General features: G+C 29.7%; 1 protein-coding gene across 2 annotated transcripts in view; it reads right to left on the minus strand.

Annotated features, from left to right (window-relative positions):
• LOC145259887 (uncharacterized) overlaps positions 1-21,904 on the minus strand; it is a 575,878-nt gene that overhangs the window by 229,132 nt on the left and 324,842 nt on the right. The window contains exons 27-43 of one of the 2 annotated variants that reach the window (XM_080117779.1): positions 21,169-21,342; positions 19,852-20,037; positions 18,998-19,177; positions 18,618-18,791; positions 17,556-17,729; positions 16,812-16,997; positions 15,974-16,153; positions 15,009-15,182; positions 14,479-14,652; positions 12,855-13,040; positions 11,380-11,559; positions 10,109-10,282; positions 8,721-8,894; positions 5,552-5,734; positions 3,251-3,424; positions 2,243-2,416; positions 962-1,135 (exon numbers count right to left, since the gene is read on the minus strand). In XM_080117779.1, the coding sequence (XP_079973905.1) occupies positions 962-1,135; positions 2,243-2,416; positions 3,251-3,424; positions 5,552-5,734; positions 8,721-8,894; positions 10,109-10,282; positions 11,380-11,559; positions 12,855-13,040; positions 14,479-14,652; positions 15,009-15,182; positions 15,974-16,153; positions 16,812-16,997; positions 17,556-17,729; positions 18,618-18,791; positions 18,998-19,177; positions 19,852-20,037; positions 21,169-21,342 (3,021 nt within the window). The remainder of the gene's footprint in view (positions 1-961; positions 1,136-2,242; positions 2,417-3,250; positions 3,425-5,551; positions 5,735-8,720; positions 8,895-10,108; positions 10,283-11,379; positions 11,560-12,854; positions 13,041-14,478; positions 14,653-15,008; positions 15,183-15,973; positions 16,154-16,811; positions 16,998-17,555; positions 17,730-18,617; positions 18,792-18,997; positions 19,178-19,851; positions 20,038-21,168; positions 21,343-21,904) is intronic. The other variant, XM_080117787.1, reaches the window with a different exon arrangement.

The raw sequence follows: 21,904 nt of genomic DNA on the forward strand, positions 1-21,904 counted from the left end.
TTATGTTACAACTGCTGCAAAATTTACATTGAAAAGATAAGATCTCCTTTGCAGAAGGACTTATGCGTACAAAAGGGCTTTAAAGGACACCATGTGTTCATTCGTTACAAATATGTCATCCAACACACACAACATGGGAGTTAGAAGCATAATCGATTTCAATGCTATTGATAAACAAGCAATGTAAATATTCTTTCATATATCTCCCATTTTCACCCAAAAGATATAAACGGAAAAGAAACTCACTCTATTTGATACTCTCTTCTCACTCGTTTTCTGTATAAAACCTTCTATCTGAATAAAGTTTTCTTTAGATGACGTAGTCTTAACAATTAAAGTAGGAATATCAGAGTCAAATCTTTAAACATGTTTCTGTGTTAATAATTTTAATTTGTTTGTTCCTGCCTTATCATTTCACCTCTTAACACTAATTAGTCTATATATAATATTGGAATTAGTTCTCAACAGTATATTACGTATCTCACTGCTTTCAATTGTTGATTGTTATGCCATGAAATAAATCGTAAAATTTAGTCTTCGGAGTTAGGATTGAACAAAGATACTAACAAAAGTCAAACACGTACGAAATTCGAACGTGTGCCTCAGAAGGATATACTGGTGCTGCCCTAAAGAATTGACAAACGACTCAGCTTTCACAAACTATTCGATTCGTTAGTCCAGTGGTTACGACACCTGTAACAGGTAGTTCCTGTTTCTGAGACACAGGTTCAAATCCTGTACGAATCTGATTTTTCTCTTGTGGGTTTTCTTTGTTTACTGGACTAACAAAAACGTTCTAGATAATATTATATACGCAAACACCAGTGTCAGCAACAAAATGGCGACGAGATACATAATATAGTTTAAATAAAAGATACCGATACAAAACTAAAAATTCAAAAGGCATCGCAGCAAGTGCATGCAATACACGATAGCAAACAACACACATTAAAAGGCTAACCTCCGCGTCCACCTCCCAGATTTTCTAATGTGTCCCTGGCTTTTCGAAGCTCAGTGGCCACTTCTGGATATCCGGCTGCTTCTGCGTCAGCAATGGCTTTTTCTAAGGAAGCAATGTCTTTTCTTCGAACAGCTTTTTTCAGTTGGTCGGAGATGACATCCGGCGATTTTACCTCTGATGATCGAAACAAAGTTCAGTCAAAAGGGAAAGTTAATACGTAAATACTAACTAAGCAATGAATTATTAAAGACCGAAATTATCTTTTTTATATTCATTTCTTTATATGTATATACATATATTGATTTTAAAAGCGTTACTTTGTAATCCAATGGAATTTTTTCAAACATTACGAAATTAACACATTACATCTAGAGATCAACAAATTAAGTAAAATTGCACTAGGTGAACATATGAAAACGTGGACATAAATTTAAATACAAAATATACAATGTCCAAATACATACATACAAAATGAGAAAACGCCTACGCATATATGTGTATATACGTCGTTAAGGTCATAATATTTAGTATATGATGAGAAATATGAGGTGAGGTTTAACGTTAAGAATTAACTGAGTTATTTGTTTTTCTTTATAACATTACGCATTTTACAGAATTACATTGCAGAAAATACTATTATATATATATATATATATATATATATATATATATATATATATATATATATATGAACTGTCATTCGGAATTGAACCGAATTAAAACACTATAAATTTGACAAATAAATGTTCCTATATCGTATCAGATAGAGATATATAAATAATAATTGATAATAAATCTCCTTTACTTTACTGCATTTTCATGGAATCACGGGACATAAATTAATTTATACCAGTCAGGTACACTCTCGCTAGTCGATGATATTATGGAACTGCAATTAAGTGTTAAACTAAGAATACTTTATAATCAATTACTATTAATAAATATGTATTTATCATAATAATATATAAATAGACTTCTACAAATATCTTTCTCAAATACACTCAACCCAGTTTGTCTATGCAAAGAAGTCAATATATAGCTTTATAACGATAATAAATAATAATAATAATAATAATAATAATAATAATAATAAAGTACATCAAATAAGTGTTTAGATAATGTACATTTATCAGTATTTATTAATGCTCTATGTATATATATATATATATATATATATATATATATATATATATATATATGCATACATCTATTTCCAAAGTCATACTATGTTTTAGCAGTTTAACATGGAAGAATGAATATGAAAATGCCTTGATGGCTAACCTCCGGTACCGCCACCCAATATATCCGATAATCGTCTTGCTTTCTGAATAGAGTCTCGCAGTTCGGGCATACCCGCTGCAACAGATTCTCGGATTGCTCTATCCAGTGCATCCTTGTCGTTTTGCCTCATCGCTTCTTCGAGATTTTGTTGTAAAATGTCGGGAGTTTTACTTCCTGCGACAAAAATAAATATTCTAATCAATTTACGGAAAAAATTGGTCTGATTTAAAAGCATTATTTTACTTAGTAGTTCTGATATTAATTGAATATTTTAATAGATAAAATAAAATTGGAGTATATATATATATATATATATATATATATATATATGTGTGTGTGTGTGTGTGTGTGTGTGTGTGTGTGTGTGTGTGTGTGTGTGTGTGTGTGTGTGTATTCTGGCTTCATATGCTCATGCTTAATTTTGATTAAAACCCAAAACTATTTAATTGAAAATGCAATTGAAATGTTTGATAAAATTCTTTGCAGTATGATATTTTTATCATACTAAATAAATATATTGCTCTGTTTGTTATTGATCCCTGTTATAGAAACGCACTAAGATTTATGGGTTTGGTTATCCAATCTCTATGACATAATAGCCAGAACATATTCATATTAATTAAACATTTAAAAGTTTAAATTAAGTTGAAGTATATATATATATATATATATATATATATATATATATATTATAATACGATGAATTTGTCAAAGAATATATCTTTAAGAAAATTTCTCAATTTTTTTATTTAATTATTGATGTAATTTCAATTTATGTAATATCTGATTATTTTTTTTACATACTGCGTTGCATGATATCGCTACAATACAGAAATATACAAGTATTCGGTCCATTTCCCAAGATTTAAAAGACTTATAATAATTTCATTTAAAAGGGTATTTCCTGAAGAATTAAGCTCTATACAAATTCTTTGAGTGAAAATGAAAAATTAATTCTACTTAGCAAGTATTTCTAATTGTGTTTCAGTAAATAAATTTTATTCTAACCTCCACGTCCACCACCCAAACTTTCCAAAGTGTCCCTGGCTTTAGACAATTCGGTGCCAAGTTCTGGATAGCCTTCTTGTTCAGCTTCGTCGATTAATTTCTCAAGAGCGGCCCTGTCTCTTAATCTGGAAGCACGTCGTAGTTGATCGCGTAATGTATCGGGAGTCTTCGATTCTGTTTATGATTGGAAATAATCATAAATAAAAACGGACAAAATATTATTGAATGTAGAAGTAAATATAAATAAATGTATTATATATATATATATATATATATATATATATATATATATATATATATATATATTGGATGTGTAGTCAAACTCAAGTGTTTGTTCAATAGATATTAGATGATGTTTTAACGTACAATCCCAGAGTAATTATAAATTATAATATTTTCTGATGAAAACAGCATCCCATTTAAAGAAAATTGTTTTCCTACCTAACTTAAGATTCATTAAGTCTATAAAATTCAAACATTCTAATCATGAATGATCTATGAGGAAATTGTTGTTAATCTATTTAATTAAAACCAATTTTCGTGATATGAGACTTTTTTGTTAGAAACAGGTTCAATCTATATATGTATATATATATGGTGTGCGTCTTTGTATGTCTGTGTGTGCAGTTGTGTACTTGTGATATGCAATGTAAATACGTATGCTTTAGTGCTAGGATAAGTAATCCTGCTGTCTAAGCAATTAACGGTGGATGTAACTAACAAATTACTTGGCAGTCAATATCCACTCTGTGAATAGAATATTAGATCTTTACAGTGTTTATAATTTTGTGTTGCTACAATGATTATGAAGTAACATTTAACCAAATGTCAAAAACATGGCAAAAAGAAAGGAGTCGAGGAGGAAACGCACAAAATAACTTTTCATATAATCCATAATTGTTAAATGAATATATATATATCTAATATACTAAAACGTATCAAATTGGAAAATGACGAATTCAAAATGAAATTTATGAGGCAAGATTGACAAGTATTAATCTTAAATTGTAAATTATTCTTTTCGTGGTAAAGTTTATGTTGATATATACTTTATCAGCAAAATCTATAGAGGTTATAAGTATAGTAACAATTCACTGAAAATATGTTATAGCTAAAAAATCCAACAGGCACTGGTCTCTTGAAAGCAATATAAATTTAGCTTTATTATTTAATAAACGTAAAATGTATATTATTATAAGAAGCTCTTTTATTTATTAGATTATATATTTAGACAATTCATGATATTTAAGTGTTGTATTTGTTTTGTTCTTTTCTGTCAATTTTTGGTTAATTAAAAATAATCCTTTTTATTAATGCATTATGTATTTTTATTGCAAATCACAATGTTTGTGAGATTGTTTAACTGTTCACTCAATCTATCTTCGGAGTAAAATAGCTTTAGGCGAATACATATATTTATCACATAGTAATCTTTAACGAATTGAACAAAGTTTTTTGCCGTACAAATGTGTTGCTTTACTTATAGTAGACTTAAAACATATCTACAATTAATATGGGATTTAGTAAGCATGCTATTTTATGTAGGAAATATTTTAGACACATTTTAAATATAATTTAAAATAGAAATTTATAAAAATATACATGGTAAAAACATATTTAACTTGTTCCATATGAAGGTCATACAGTCAGGATTAAGGTTTTTTAACCTTATAGATACTATAGAAAGACATTCTGCTAAAGGTTCTCCTCAATGCATGATCAACAAAAAGAATGCATAAAGTATAATTATCTTGTGTCTGATCAAAGTAATTAAACATTAAGCCTGTATGTCATATCCTAATTATTTTATATACAATGATTTTTAAGTAAACATTCTGATAATTCTATACAATATATTTTTGGTTAAACAGTTAATTATATGATTTCAAATCTTCGATCGAAATAATTTCCCTATAAAATAACTTTTCATACCATCGATTCTGCGATTAATACCTAAGGAAATGTCTATGACTTTCTCTGATATTAAATTCCTAATTTTTCTTGATCTCAAAAAACATAAAGATTATGTAAGACATTCTAGAGAGACACCATTACCAACCCTATTAAACGGTTTAATGTTTCGGTCACAAGTGTTTTACCCTGTAAATGAACTCTTAAATTATATCATATTATCGGGAAAAAACATGGTACTTTAATAATGGTGGTAATTATAATGATGACAATATGCGTCATATTTGACAAACAGCCTTAACTGATACGCATTTCGAAGCATTTATAAATTTGATTATAGACATGCATATGATTTGGTATGTATGAAGAAGGTATGAATAAAGGATTAACCTCGTCTGGAACCCGGTTTGGAATCTTGATCATCCAATGACTTTCTGGCACGGTAAATATCCGCATCCAATTCCGGCATTCCTGCTGCAACAGCTTCGTCCAAAACAGATTCGAGTTCGTCTTTGTCTCCTTTACGAACGGCGTCTCTTAGTTTTATCCTCATTGCGTCAGGAGTTTTGCTTCCTGAGGAACGAAACAATACAGCATGGTTGAGTCAGATAGGATGATGGCAATAAAATGAATACGAAGGTCACGGCGCAGCAGCATGCAATACGCCAAACATGCAAAATGTTATTGAATACCAGTTTATATTCATGACAAGCATTTCGACCGTTAATTTACGGCTTTTGCAGATCCTTATGAAAAAGAAAATGTGGTTTACGAGAAAAGCGGTATCAGTAAAAATTTGCCGCAATATAATGTCTTTTTCTGAAACAAAATATAAAAAAATATATAAAACAATAAAAATAAATAAGAAAGTAGATCAGTAAATCTTCCAACAACCTTCATATATATTGTTTTTGTATCATCGTTTTTAACAAGTTTGAATCAAGTAAATTAGATAACCATAATGCTAGTCACAAATAAAACTAATTGCACTTTACATTTGTAGAAGTGCATAGTAAACGTCAATGTTATGATAATCGTCTAAAAACAAATAATCTCCAGAGCCAGCATTCAATTAGTTTATTTAAGTTGACCTTAAATATAGCTTAGATATTCTCTACTTCCATATAAAAGAAAGATGTGTATCAGATGTTAAAGATAAACATATTATAAAACATATTAAAACAGGTATTAAGTCATGGGCAGACCTGAAAAAAGGGAATATGCGTTGAGTAAATATAGTGTATGTCTATCTTTTAAATGAGAAGCTTTCTGGATTTCTGTGCGTAATTCAGACGGTCATTGACGGTGAAGGTAAACATTCCCGCATCTAGTCGAAAATATAGTATGCAGCAATTCAGGGCGTTGGTTAAGTAAGCATGTCCAGAGATAATTTTAAACCATACCCGAAGTTGAATATTATAACTGAAATAAAATACATATAAAAAGAAAATAATCACTATAATACTGGCTTACCTTTTACTGAAGTATTTGCTTGACAATGATGTAATGAACTGTCCTAAACGCTAAATTAAAATGAAGAACCGGTCATAATAGACAGGCGGTTACTGCATATGCGCAGACTACATTCTTTTCTTTTCATTTGCGACTATTGTTCATTAAACAATGGTTATTTTTAACGCGTGCATACAATATAGGATTCTGAACGCATTCCTTATGGTGATAATGACCATGCAGATATTGGTTTTAAATAATATATTACTATAATATTTCTAAATATATATATTCACATACATATATCCGGAAATATATAGAAATGCATATGCGATCCTTCAATTCCACACTGACGCAATACCAAAACTAAAAATTGGAATTTACGAAAAAGAATAGGGTAGTATATTATATTTTTGAATAATTAACCTACCCTTGGTATTATAATTGGAAGTTTAAACTGGTCAATATGAACATGCATCGGTGTTGAATACCCTGGTATCACTATGAAAATGCACTGACGATTAGCCACTAGAACAGCAATAAAATAAATTATTTCTTTAAGAAAATTGTTGTTTTTCTATAGGTTTACATGTAAATAGCCTTATGTAAAGCAGCATTTGTCTGAATAATACACCATATTGAGCATGCGGAAAAAAGTATCATTTGTTATCGTATTTTTTTAGTCTAGAGAAAATCGATTGTTAAAAAGCATCTTAAGCATTCGAAATATTTCTCTAAAACCACATAAACTATAAATGCACTCAATTAGCGAACTTGAAAACAAGATAAATAGGCACATATATCTTGAAATGTAGAGACTGGACGTCTATGAAGTACCAGGAAACACAGCCAGTAATCACATCATGACTTAAACTAATCGTAAAATCTTGAGGATAATAACATATATGCTATATGTAAAGCATATATATATATACATATATATGTTTTACATATGCATATATATATGTGTGTGTGTGTGTGTTTTACATATATATGTTATACTTTATATATATATATATATATATATATATATATAGTTTGAGAAGATGTAACCTTTAAAATTATCTGTGCAATCAATGCGTTTATTTGTTCCAAGAAATTATATATATATATATATATGTGTGTGTGTGTGTGTGTGTGTGTGTGTGTGTGTGTGTGAGTGTGTATATATATATATGTGTGTGTGTGTGTGTGCGTGTGTATGTGTGTGTACTATGATTAATAAATATTTAATGTTTAGCTTTCATATTAAAACGACACTACTAGAATACGCCTAAACATTGTAAACATTATAGAATTGAGAAAATAATAGCTATCATAACATACTACGATCACGATATCATATGTAAAGACATATAAGAGAATTGAGCATAAACTATATAAATTAAAATGCAAATTCATAATATAAAATTATGCATTAAAATATAATTGAAAGCTAGTAGAATGAGTGCTTTATATTGCATATAGAAGTACTGGTACCGTTTGTGACCTAAGCTGATTATGTAAACAACCGGAAGATAACGAAGTGCTCAGCCAAACAGATTGCGAGATAGCAGCCGACAATTTTCAATTGTGAATTGAGTAAACCTAAAATTCGTAAGCCGTAATATTAATAAAAAATCATTAAAATTTTAGAAAATACAAAAACAAAATTTACAGAAACCTTAACACCAATTTCTATTTAATAGAGTTGTTTCGTTTTGATTTTGACGCCAGATCGTTTTTATCTAGAATATTCCGGTTGTTTACGCAAACAGCCTTTAGATACTAACGTAAAGTTAGAGCCGTCCTCTAGATAATCTAGCCCTACCCAAGTTCTACATGACTGATATTGTCTCACTATCATTTAACTCTTATCCTGAAGTGGTCTCTGGGCCTTCATAAGTGACGCCCTTCTCTGTAAAAAACATTTAAAAATCATGTTATATTCTGTGCCACTTTCTATATAGATTATGAGAAAAACAGCTTCTAAGTGCACGTTCATCAATTTATGCTTGTGAACTGACTTTGCAAATAGTTATGTGATTAGAACTGTAATCTAAACTGGAAACTACATTAAAACAAAACAACACCATGCAAATAACTATCTACTCTATTAATGGCTAACCTCCACGTCCCCCTCCGAGTATTTCCAAAGCGTCCCTGGCTTTAGCCAAATCGGATCCCAATTCTGGATAACCAGCTGCTTCAGCATCCGCAATAGCTTGCTCTAAACTCTCAATGTCCTGTGACTTAATGGCCTCAGTCAGTTCATCACGAAGGTCACCAGCAGATACAATATCTAACAATAGCGATAAAAATAAACTTTTAATAATAACAGGCAAAAGAATACTAGCACAGTGATATAGTCTATAATAATAGGTAAAAATAATAGGTAAAAAATTGGTAGAAACGTGCAAAATATAAGTGTATCTGATGAATATAATAATATGAATTATACGGGAAAAATATTACCTCATGTACCATACAGTTTATTGAGTAATAAAAATATAGAAAGTGTACATGTTCCAGCAATGTATTGATTACAATAGTGTCTATATTGTCTTTTTAAAATAATAGTCTATTTTATAAACACGTGATTCAATTATAAGGTTTTTATATTAGTTTAACTTGAGAACGAAACAAAAATAAATAAAATAGGGCATTCAGTTATAAACATATATTCATATAATTTTTTGTAAATTCTTCTGTACTCGAATTCAGTCGAAAATCACTAGTGAATGGTTTATAGATTTTTATTAGAAGATTGGTTTGAATTTTTGTATAACAAAAAACATTAAGTTTTAAAAACATTTTTATGAAAAGACAACGGAAATATTAAAATTCCAATCAAATAATGTATTTTCTCTTTGGTTAATGGGACGAAGCAAATTACTAATTAATAAACTGTTCCTCTTCGAAAGTCTCCTACTGTCCTTTAAAAGTAGTTATGATGTCACAATGAATGATTACTGTTTGACATTTCCCAGATGTGGTTGAAACAGAAAATAGTATTTCTCTGTATAGAATACATCAGTTCGAAATTTTTCGTATACAAATATTTAATTCAAAGTAATGTAATAAATTAATCTAAAACAGATAAATAGCTTGTATATACAGTTTATAAGACAAAATCCCAAATTGAAATAAGGTAATACGTGATATTTAAAATGACATATAACTTGTAAAATATACAATTGTGTAAAAACCTTCTATATTTTAAATGTCTCTGCTATTATACATGTGAAATAATTTACGTGATTTATTACTCATTGTTGATGAAATATAATTTAAGTATGTACACAAGAAACCGCTGGGACATTATTTTTCAAAAAGCAGTAAAAATAATCAAACTTTGAGTTTATTCTAATATCAAAACATATTAGAATTAAAACTTTGATATATGTGATATTAACTTATTTTAACTTTAAGATGAGAAACACTTTGCATGTATTTGAATTTACTGATCCAGAATAATAATTTATCCCAAAATAAATGAAACGTGGTTTTGCTAACCTCCTGTACCACCTCCTAACATATCCGAAAACCTTCTGGACTTTTGGATAGCGTCCTCTAGTTCAGGTAAACCGGCAGACACGCATTCTCTGATTGCTCGATCGAGAGCACGTTTGTCTTTATTTTTCATGGCGTCTTCAAGTTTCTTAACCAAAGCATCCGGGGACTTAGAACCTGATAACCAAACAGCGTAAAATAAGTTATTATGTTAACTAAGAACACATCATATATATATATATATATATATATATATATATATATATATATATATATACATGCAAAATATATGTAGGTATTAAATGGCAAATATTAAATTACTGCATACACGAATGTCATAGATTTCATGTGAAATGTTGACTTAGTTATTTCAATTAAAAAATAATTTTGAATTATAGTCATGTGTTAGATGTATTCTTAAAAGAAATATTTTAATTACTGTTTTATACTAGTTTTTTTCTTTAGTGGACTTCTTGCTTTTAATCAAACATTCTAGTTTCAGGTTCTTTCATTTTTACATTCTAATTCTACAAGTATTATCATCAACGACATAATATATACCCTATAATAAAATGTGGGCACTCATTTTGTATATTGTAGATATTTGTTTCGTCGATATATTTATAGTATGTTAGACAGCTTTCAAATTTAATTTATATAATACCAGTATAATATAGTATCAGTGATAATAAAGTTCTGATTGTCATAGTAAAATGTTTTAGAAGATAATGGCATTTTAAAATATTTTGCAGTTAAATAATCAGTGATAAATTGAAGTTGTGTTCCCAAGTCGAACTCTGTGCATAGAATTTTCTTACATGGTATTTAATAATACGTGACGCCACTGACCAAACTGGTCGGTTTAAGGATTGAATAAATTAAGTACATAAGTTAAGTATATGTGATGTTATTCATATTCATTCCTAGCAATCCTCTATTTGTAATGAGGGTAAAGTAAGATGGTAGTTAGAACATAATTACCAGGTGGTGAATTAATAAGAAATCTTTAAAAATCATTAGAAAATAATATCCAACGATATTCCACTATAACTAGCAAAGGCCACGTTACTTTATGCATGAACTACATCAATAAAACTATGGACTCCTTACTGTTTAATTTCAAGGCATTATTCGCAATTTTGCGTTGACCAAACTAAGTATTTCTACGAACTAGTACGTTGTGACGAAAAGCAAGAATTCGATAAAAGCATATTATTTTATGGGCAATTTTAAGAACATTAGAAACCACATCTAGTCAAGTACGAATTTCTAACCTCCTCCTTTTCCGCCCAAACTTTGAAGAGATTTTCTGGCATCCTGGAGATCTGAAGCTATTTCTGGATATCCCGCCGCTTCGGCATCGCTTATTAACCTCTCAAGCTCTCTCTTGTCTTTAGTGCGGGAAGCTCTTCGGATTTCTTCACGAAGTCTTTCTGGAGTCACTGATCGCGATCCTATGGGACACAGTAAAACTCAAGGTAATGAACATCTATAAATATTTTAGGTAGATGTACTCTTTTATATGAAACAAATATTTGAAAACGTTGCAAGGCAGTTATACTTATTGCATTAAGGAAGTATTATTAAACAAAAAGCATAACATATTTTAAATATGTCAATCCTTCTCTCCTTCATCATGTCTGGGAAATATCATAATAACTCAAATATAAAAACAAATTTTCGGTAACACTTGTCTGAGTTAATCAGAATTAACAACATTGGAGTAACCATCATTTCTTCATATAAGATACCTTTATCTATATACTTTAGGAAATAAAAACTGAACGATCAGGCCAACCTATAACTCGTATATATCTTATATGGTATAGTAGTATAGAGGTTGCTGAAGAAATATCTCACTAAACATTTCGTGCACTTATTTTCTTTATATTCTTGTTAATGCCTATGAAAATGGTTCAAGAAAAATAGATATTATTTTCAGAAAGAAATCTAGATTCAACACAATTTATATATCCGACAAAGGTAATGGTGAATTATAATTATAATCCAGACTGGTGAAGTATAACTCTCAAAATAATTATAAAATACGAAATTATTATAAAATACTCATGAAATAGTCATAAATATTTATGAAATAAACAAATGTAGCTATAATTTGTCAAACTCAAAAATATATAGTTAATGGTAAGTGTTATATATTTCTTGAATGGATAGTGTTTTAGTTTTAAAATTTTCTATTTTTAGTGTATTTACAGAGTTTTAGCATATATATCAGAGTTTTTCAGGTAATACAATGCATTCCACATTTAGAAATTTATATATTTAAAAAATGCTTGCGAATAGAACAGCTAAAATAGCTCGTGCAAACAGCAAAACATATATCTGCCTGACAATGTATTGTAATAATAGGTATACTAATCAGGAAAAACAATAGAAATTAATAACAAATTTAGCCTTAATAAAATTATAGCTTCAATGTTTAATTATTTACAATGTGATTAAAATGTGTTTCAATATGAAATCAGAATATGGCTAAGGATTTGTCCATCTTCTTTTAGGGGTCAATTCATAAAGGTAACATGGTGCAATATATGGATTCAATATTGATGGTAACTGTATTTACTAAAGTATAACCATATGATTCGATTTAATTCCATTAAGCAATATGTACGAAATAATCGACTGATGGCATTGATGTTGAGTGCCATAACGTTATTTCAATATACGTAACAAACATCAAAGTAGCATTAAATAGTAAAGTATAACAAGTGTGTGAATGTATCCTGACCTCGACGAATGCGATCATCTAGTTGTTCCTGATCGTCAAGAGATTTTCTGGCTCTGTGAATATCGGCGTCCAGTTCCGGCATGCCGGCGGCAATACACTCATCAAGAACAGCCTCCAGAGTGTCCTTGTCTCCTTTTCTCATGGCTTCCCTCAGTTTGTCCTTTAGGATGTCGGGAGTTTTACTTCCTGACAACGGAGACATCATTTGTATCAGATGAATGGAAGTCAATAAGATGACTAGCGTGCGATAGCAAGCGCATGCGTAAACTACACGTTTATATGATTGTTGGTTAGTTTCGGAGTTGTAACTTCGAAACTATTCATATTATAGATGCTTTGATAAACAAAAACTATTCTAAAATGGAGAGATAATGATCAAATAAACAACGCTAATTATATATATATATATATATATATATATATATATATATATATATATAAGTATTATGATAAAAAGAGATATATAGATAGAAAACCGATTGAAAGCAAAAACCGTCTAAAAATAATTGTTAAACGTATAATTCATGCAAAATAAGTAACTCAGAGGGTTAATATTTTGCAATATCAAGTTTTATATTGGTTTACCCATCATCGATAAAATAAAACTTAAAATATATTTATAAACTATTATATGTAACAGGTAATGGTATGCATATGTAATGCAGCATATATATTACATTATTACATGACCATCATCAAGAAACATTACAAAATAATTTAATATAGTTTTGATATAGTCGAAAAAAAAAGATCTCAAATATGTAGTTTACATAAAATATGTAAAAAGGTATATAAAGTAAGCAAATCATACATATTTTAATGGATTGCCTGTGAATATCAAAGTAAGATTTGGGTATATATTTAAGGTCAAAGCCAAATAAATAAACATAACTACTAATATGAACTGAGAGAAATAAACAAGTAAAAAGTAATTTAATTACAGAACATAGAGAAGTAGATGAAGAAATTTAAAGGAGAAAGATAACATAGATAGATAGATAGATAGATAGATAGATAGATAGATAGATAGATAGATAAAATCACAGGCAGACAGGAAAATATATTTTACGTATTTGTGATCGAATAATAGACTTATGAAAGAAAGTTACGGTGGCTAAATGGTTAAAATAAACTGACAACTTGGGTGTGACATGTTCAAGTCCATCTCGTTCAACAGAAACACTTCCACTTATGTTGGAAACCATATGTAGTGCCTCCATAAGTACCCGATGTCCTTCTAGAAGGAATTTTAACAAGAAAGATGTCGGGAAAACGATTTAATGACTAAAATAATCATCAGATTTATTTGAAATCGATGAATGAGTGATGGCCAACAATAAAAACAACAAAATAAACTAATGCAAAATTTAAGAAGAATAGAGAATGATGTGTGGTTAGGGAAGCATACGGACGGAATTAGAAGAGGAAAGAGAAAGAGCGGCATGTGTCTATGGGAGATAGATATTTATGTTAGAAATATAGCTAACATATATGAACAGTTTTATTTTTATATTAAATATGTATAATTATTTAAAAAGCAAAATTTACTAAACTACAAACTAGAATAAAATTCTTGGTTACATGCAAAGGAAAATAAAATAAATTATCTACATTCAATGCTAACCTCCTCGTCCCCCTCCTAGTTTATCCAAGGTATCCCTGGCTTTCCGTAGTTTGGAGCCTAATTCTGGGTAACCAGCGGCTTCGGCGGCCTCAATAGCTTTCTCCAATTTATCTATGTCTTTCGATCTAATAGCGTCAGTCAGTTCATCGTGAAGTTCCTCCTGGGACATGATATCTAATAAGCGTAACAAATATATTAAAAAAAAGTTTTTACTATATATTCACGATTAATTTTAAATCTGTAATCTATAAATAAATTATAAAAAGAAACTTAATAGAATAACAGTTTTGACAAAAACGTTATTTAATTAAATCATCCGCATAATACTAGTTACAAAATTAAGAATATTAACAAAACAATACGTTTAATAATCTGCATCATGTTTCTTCATTGTTATTATTTTTACAGATATGCAAGAAACAGGTTAATAATCAAGTTATAATCGTGTTTATACTAGAAATACTAAAACAAGTTTCCATATTCTTTAATTGGTTAGGAATAATTCCATTACAAAAATAGTAGTAGCAAACCTCCTTCGCCTCCTCCTAAAATGTGAGAAACTTTTCTGGCTTTTTGTAATGTGTCATCAAGTCCTGGCAATCCTGATGCGACACATTCTCTGATTGCTTTGTCCAGAGCGCGTTTGTCTTTTCTTTTTATTGCATCTTTGAGTTTCTTAGCCAACGCCTCGGGAGATTTAGTCCCTGATAACAAAACAAGGCAACACATCAGACCTCTGAATCTCTTATAGATACTTTGTTTAAGCGCTAAGATTTTCTACTTTTACTTATTCAAAATATCACACGTGTGATTAGTGTGCTTTAAAGTTTAATGAGTATTGAAATAATAAATATATAATATTCAATATGCGATGATTAATTACAAATATATACAACTTTAACAAAAATAAAAGTTTTAGAATCCGCAACGAACATATACAATGATTACTTGAAAGTAATGTTCTCCTTACTGAAATCTCAATTTCTCTTAGCTCAACTCATCCTTTTTACCTATTTAAATATTTCCTCAGAAGTTAGTTACAGTGGAAAGTGCTATAATTACAGATATATGGTCGATCATGGAACCACATAGTATAATATCTGTTTTAACAAGTGGGTTTATTTCAGAATAAATACGTTGAATCATCACCGGATTCTCAAATTTGTTTAGCAAAATATTACCACGTATGTATAAGTAGACATAAATGAATTATATATCTAAGGCAAACAATCATTAGAATTCTTTAAAATACTTTGAATCACATACTCTATATTCTAGCAAATAGACAAATAAAACAGTAAATATATAATATTGAATGTTATGCATACAGCGTGAATGATTGGTTTCGTCCTGGCAAACGTTTTAATTTTGTAAAAGATCAAGGCAACTAATTTTCTGACGAGGACTACTATAAAGAAAACAGTTAAAATCAAGAAGAGGATCTACAGACTACAAAACGCAAAACGCACATCTAAACATGCAGTAATCGGCTAACCTCCTCGTCCGCCTCCAAGTGACTCTAAAGATTTTCTTGCTTCACGAAGGTCAGAACCAAGTTCCGGATATCCGGCAGTTTCAGCCTCATCAATTAATCTTTCAAGATCTTCCTTGTCTTTAGACCTTGAAGCTCTCCTCATTTGGTCACGTAGTGTATCCGGTGACAAAGAACGAGATCCTGGTTCATCCCAAGAATAATAGTATAAGATACGTGCAAAAGCCAGACATTTAAAAATAGATGCAATATTATAAAATAAAATCTAAATAAATCGACACAAAATATGAGTTATAACAAATAAATATATTGATTCAACTATGTACTTAATTTGATATAAATCTCGCAATTACTACTATAGTTAAAGTAGTTTAAAGATTATTATCTGACAGTTTTCCCAAAACATTCTTTCCTTAAACTTATTTTGAGAGAAAACAGTATTGTATGACCTCTGTTGAGAATCAAAATATAATCTTATGTCAGTAACATCTCATAATGCTATATAATGCTAGGTCAGTAACATATGCCAATAGCATATGTATGTAACATCTAAATAGCTGATACTGCATCACTAAAACGTTTTTATATTTCCAATTTTGCTTGAGTTAAGCACTAAATTAAAAATGCAACAAAATTCCTTATGAAATATTATATTATAAATAAACCTGCTAATAACTACATATACAATTTCTTTTCAAAAACTGTGTATTCACTACTTGTCAATTTTTAAAAAACACATTACAATATTAATCTCCGAAATTATTTTTAAAATGGTTTATTAAATATTCATCTATATGTTAAAATAATGAATGAACACAGAAATCATTTGATTATATCTAACCTCTGCGAGTCTGTTCGCACAGTTTTTCTCTTTCGTCAAGAGATTTTCTGGCTCTGCGAATATCGCCGTCCAGTTCTGGCATGCCAGCCGCAACGCATTCGTCAAGAACAGCTTCTAGAGTGTCTTTGTCTCCTTTTCTCATTGCGTCCCTCAGTTTGCTCTTCAAGACGTCGGGGGTTTTACTTCCTATAGAGACAAATACTGAGCATCGTAGAAAAGTTGTTTGTTACGTTCGATACTGAAGCATCATTCACCTTAGGACAAACAATTCACACGTGTTCATTAGCGTCGTATTGGTGTTCGATCAATATAGTTAATGTTACCACAACTATAGAAGACAAACGCCGTTTAATACTGATAAAAAATTTATAAAGTAAAATTAATGTCGTGTTGAATAAGCTGTTTAGTATGATTAAAAGCTTCATTAGAAGTAGTTACTGAGCATAGTTTAATCAATTTATATGATGGTTCTTACGAAATGTGAGAGAAAAAATAATTAGTTCCATTTCATTAGATAATGGTCAGTAAAAGATAAAATATTGGCAATTTTAAAATTATTATCAATAGGGAAAAACTATATTTCAAATATATAATAAAGCAATAGACTTGAAAACTGCGCGCATTAAAAACTTCATCATTAAAAATAAATCAATAATCAGATAACCAAATCGTTATTTAAACTAACTACTACGGTTTATAAAACCATGCAGGGTCTAGTACACATCTATCTAAATGCAGGCTAACCTCTTCGTCCTCCGGCAAGTTTATCCAAAGTGTCTCTTGCTTTACGCATTTTTGAGGCTAGCTCAGGATATCCAGCTTCTTCGGCGTCTTCAATCGCTTTCTCCAATTTATCGATATCTTTAGATTTTATGGCTTCATTTAAATCATCATATATTTTGTCAGCAGATGGAATTTCTAAATGAAGATAATAAGTCCACATTTAAAACACATATTTCAATAGTAAATAGTCTACGATATTTACTAATATCTTCATAACCAGTCATATATGTGTTAGTATTACTTCACGATACAGTTCAATATTGAATATAAAAACAGTGAACACTTTACAAATAAGATATCCATTTTACATGAAATTAGCTGCATGCAATGAAAAGTTCTCAAACGGAATTTTAAAGTAGGCTTGGTGAAGAATTTTATCCGTTTCACAAATAGTGAAATTATAAATATATCGAGAATGGTTTTGCAGTAATTTTATAATATAATTAGTGAATATAAATACATCAAATCAGTTATACATTTTAAATTCAGGTGTAAAAGATTCACGATTTTACACTTTAAGGAAATCTCGAACATATAGCATCGTTAACGGACAAATGGATATTTACATAAGGTAACCATAAAATCATGACATTATGTGTTATAAAATGTTCCAAAGGAATACATATATATTATTTTATTCAATTTAGGAAAATAAAATAACAATTGCATTTTGACTACTTAAATTGAATAAGATAATATCTTGCTCTTTTTCTTCAGTACTATCAACAACCTCGTTAAATTTGATATTTTTAACTTTTGGTATATTTTAAGCTGGAATATATATATATATATATATATATATATATATATATATATATAGTGTTGATTAATTGAAGTACATATGCATTTTAAAATTGATATGAATTTTAATTTTAGATATGTAGTGTTTATATATCGCTGATGCATGTTGTTTTTAATTGACATATGTTAGAAATTACATAATTGGTTACACAATTCAGTTGTTTAATCTAATGGTATCTATTTTACGAAAATTTTATAGGTTAAAAATATGCCAGATCTAACCTCCTTTTCCTCCTGAAAGAATATCTGAAAACTTCCTGGCTTTGTGTACAGCGTCGTCTAATTCTGGCAAGCCTGACGCGACACATTCTTTGATTGCTCTATCGAGAGCACGTTTGTCTTTTCTTCGGATAGCATCTTCGAGTTTTTTAATCAAAGCATCGGGAGATTTAGTTCCTGGGTGCCAAAACAAGAATAAAGAACAATGACTTCATCTCAAACATAAACACAATTAAGTCTAATGTGAATTGTGAAATGCTGATACAAGAATAATAGTTCCATATAACATGAATAAGGAATAATTGTAATTTTCAAGAAATCGAAATTCTCTAATCTACAATTGAGAATAAACCACACATCTAGACATGCAGGAAAAAGCTAACCTCCTCGTCCACCTCCAAGACTTTCTAATGATTTTCTTGCTTCACGAAGATCAGAACCAAGTTCCGGATATCCGGCTTCCTCGGCCTCATCAATTATTATTTGAAGACCTTCTTTGTCTTTAGGTCTTGAAGCTCTTCTAATTTGATCACGTAATGTATCAGGTGACAAAGACCGAGAACCTACGAATCATAATAAATAAATATACTAGAAATAACATTACTAAGTGACAACAGGTAGTCGAATCAAATATAATAATACTAAAAAAAACTATATACAAAAACGTGTATATGCATAATGTACGATTGATAAGATAATTATATAAGATTGTAGAGATTAGAGATAGAGCGAGGGAGAATTTATAAGTTGAAATTCCGATCAAAATTAATGTAATTGATATAATTAAATATATTTAAATGAACTTATCTTTATCTGAGAGGGTGTAATAATAATGTAATGCCTACGCATATTAAAGCAACTGTGTAAGGGATATAGTCGTTAATCTCATAAAAGCTATACATTCATTTATATCCATAATTATTAATTTTATTTGAACAATCACAGAACGTTATAGTAATATATGTCAGTAGTGTACCTGTACTATACCAGTAGTATAAAACCAGTAGCCGCAGTATAAAAGTAAAAATACAATTACATCGAACGTAAGTACCCTTTTTAAAATGATTGCTTACAAAGAGGTAGTAAGACAGGTGAAACAGACTTTCTAAAATATCCCTCTCGTATAAAAGGTTAGATAATCAAGAGTGCATTTAGAAAACAAAAAGGAGTATCATAAACAGATTTATAATAGTTCATTGTTATTATTATAAGCAATTATGTCAGCATTATGCCTAACCTCTTCGTTGGGGTTCATCGAGATTTTCTTGATCCTCAAGAGACTTTCTTGCTCTGTTGATATCTGCGTCAAGTTCTGGCATACCAGCCGCGACGCACTCATCAAGTACAGCTTCGAGAGTGTCCTTGTCACCTGTTCTCATTGCTTCTCTCAGTTTGTCCTTCAAAACATCGGGTGTTTTACTTCCTGGGAACGGAGATTACATACTTCGTCAGAATTAAAAACAAAAACTAATAGCCGCGGTTTAAGAACGGCATGCCATCCAGGCGCATGCGTACAACTTATTAGCTTTGTGAAGATTTATAAACCCCCTTCTACTTGAGGAGTTAACTACAATAAACTAGTAAAGTACAATCTCGGTACTGCTTGATATTTTGTTGTAATATAATAATGAAACGTTGTGTGTTCCATACATTTGTTTCTGACCGTAGAAAAGCTAAAAATGTAAGAGTTTACATTAATGGGTTCATTTTATTTCTAAAATAGTCTGATAGATGTTATAAGTTAATTAATTTTCAGTTAATAGTATTTTGATTGTGATAGTTTATTTTAAATTCTGTGATGAGTAACTAAACTAGTTTTCAATGAACAACCGCTTATTATATAAAATTAAACCTATTCAGAACTCTTATTTACAAGTAATTATAAGATAACGTTAAAAGTGTAAGGTTTTTATAATCTGAAATATCAAGTAAAACTTAGTTAATGTTAGGTTTATGAACCAAATGTTATGATAAAAATATGTACTTCAGTTCTTAGTAACTATTGCTACAACTAATTAAAAAGCAGAATAAGAGGGAATATACCGATGAGTTAATAGAATGATATATTTCCGTTCGTTTTTAAACAGAGCATTCGACAAGCATATGTAAGCTGTTTACACACACACACACACACACACACACATATATATATATATATATATATATATATATATATATATACATATATATATTGCAGTGATAAAAAGCTTATACTGTGGAGAAAAACGACCCGGTTTCAATTTCAGTTTGAAGCAATAGCATGGCTAATCATACTGAAGCCTTGTAAGATTGCTAAAACTAATATATGTATTAAAGTAAGACACTGAAATCTCTACTTCAGTAAAACAGATAAAAAGTTAAGCTTATAAAATAAATTGCACGGATAATTTTTTAGAGTAATTTTCTTACAAAACAAACAATTATTAAATAAATGCTCAGCGTAACAAATAGAAATAAACAATCGCATCAAAGTATATAAAATATGCGGAAATGCACTACAGACTAAAAGTTAACATCATGCCAAAACTAAGAAAAATCTTCACTAGATTCCAACCTCTTCGTCCTCCTCCGAGTTTTTCCAATGTGTCTCTTGCTTTACGCAGCCGAGAACCTAATTCTGGATACCCAGCTTCTTCAGCGTCTTCAATGGCTTTAGCCAATTTGTCAATATCTTTAGATTTTATGGCGTCGGTCAGTTCATCATATATTTCGTCAGCAGAAGGTACATCTAAGGGGAAATAATTTTTGTATTTAGACGTTTTATATTTATTTGCAGATTATCAAACTATTTTCACTTAATCACGAGAAATGTATAGCATTTATTTCTCTTTTTTTTTCTAAAGGTTTAAAAATTGACCTTCAAAATTTCTCAAAGTATTTAATCAGTTTAATATACTTTGAGAGGGTATTATCGTCTTATTTTAGATGTTCAGGTGCATTTTACTATAGTTAACAATGACAGTTCGTTTTTTACATATATGCACGATCTGTGTATGTAAGTTTATTGCTAGTACAAACAGTGTTACGAGATTTAAGAAAACCTGTAACATACTCTCCACTACATTTTAGATAATAGTGGCATTTGAGTACATCTATGCAGAAGGTGATACATAACCCCTCAAAAACAAAATTATTCAAAATTAATATATATGAGAATTAGCCGAGGTTAACAATACTTCGAATTAAAGTAACATGTAACACAACAGATTATGAATTGGAATTAACCAATATCCATTAAATTATGTGTTCTTACAACGCCGATAAGTATAAAAAATACTGCGATTGAAATT

The sequence above is a fragment of the Euprymna scolopes genome, chromosome 3 (genome assembly GCF_053919585.1).
Source record: "Euprymna scolopes isolate OS-2025 chromosome 3, ASM5391958v1, whole genome shotgun sequence".
Taxonomy (NCBI): Eukaryota; Metazoa; Mollusca; class Cephalopoda; order Sepiida; family Sepiolidae; genus Euprymna; species Euprymna scolopes.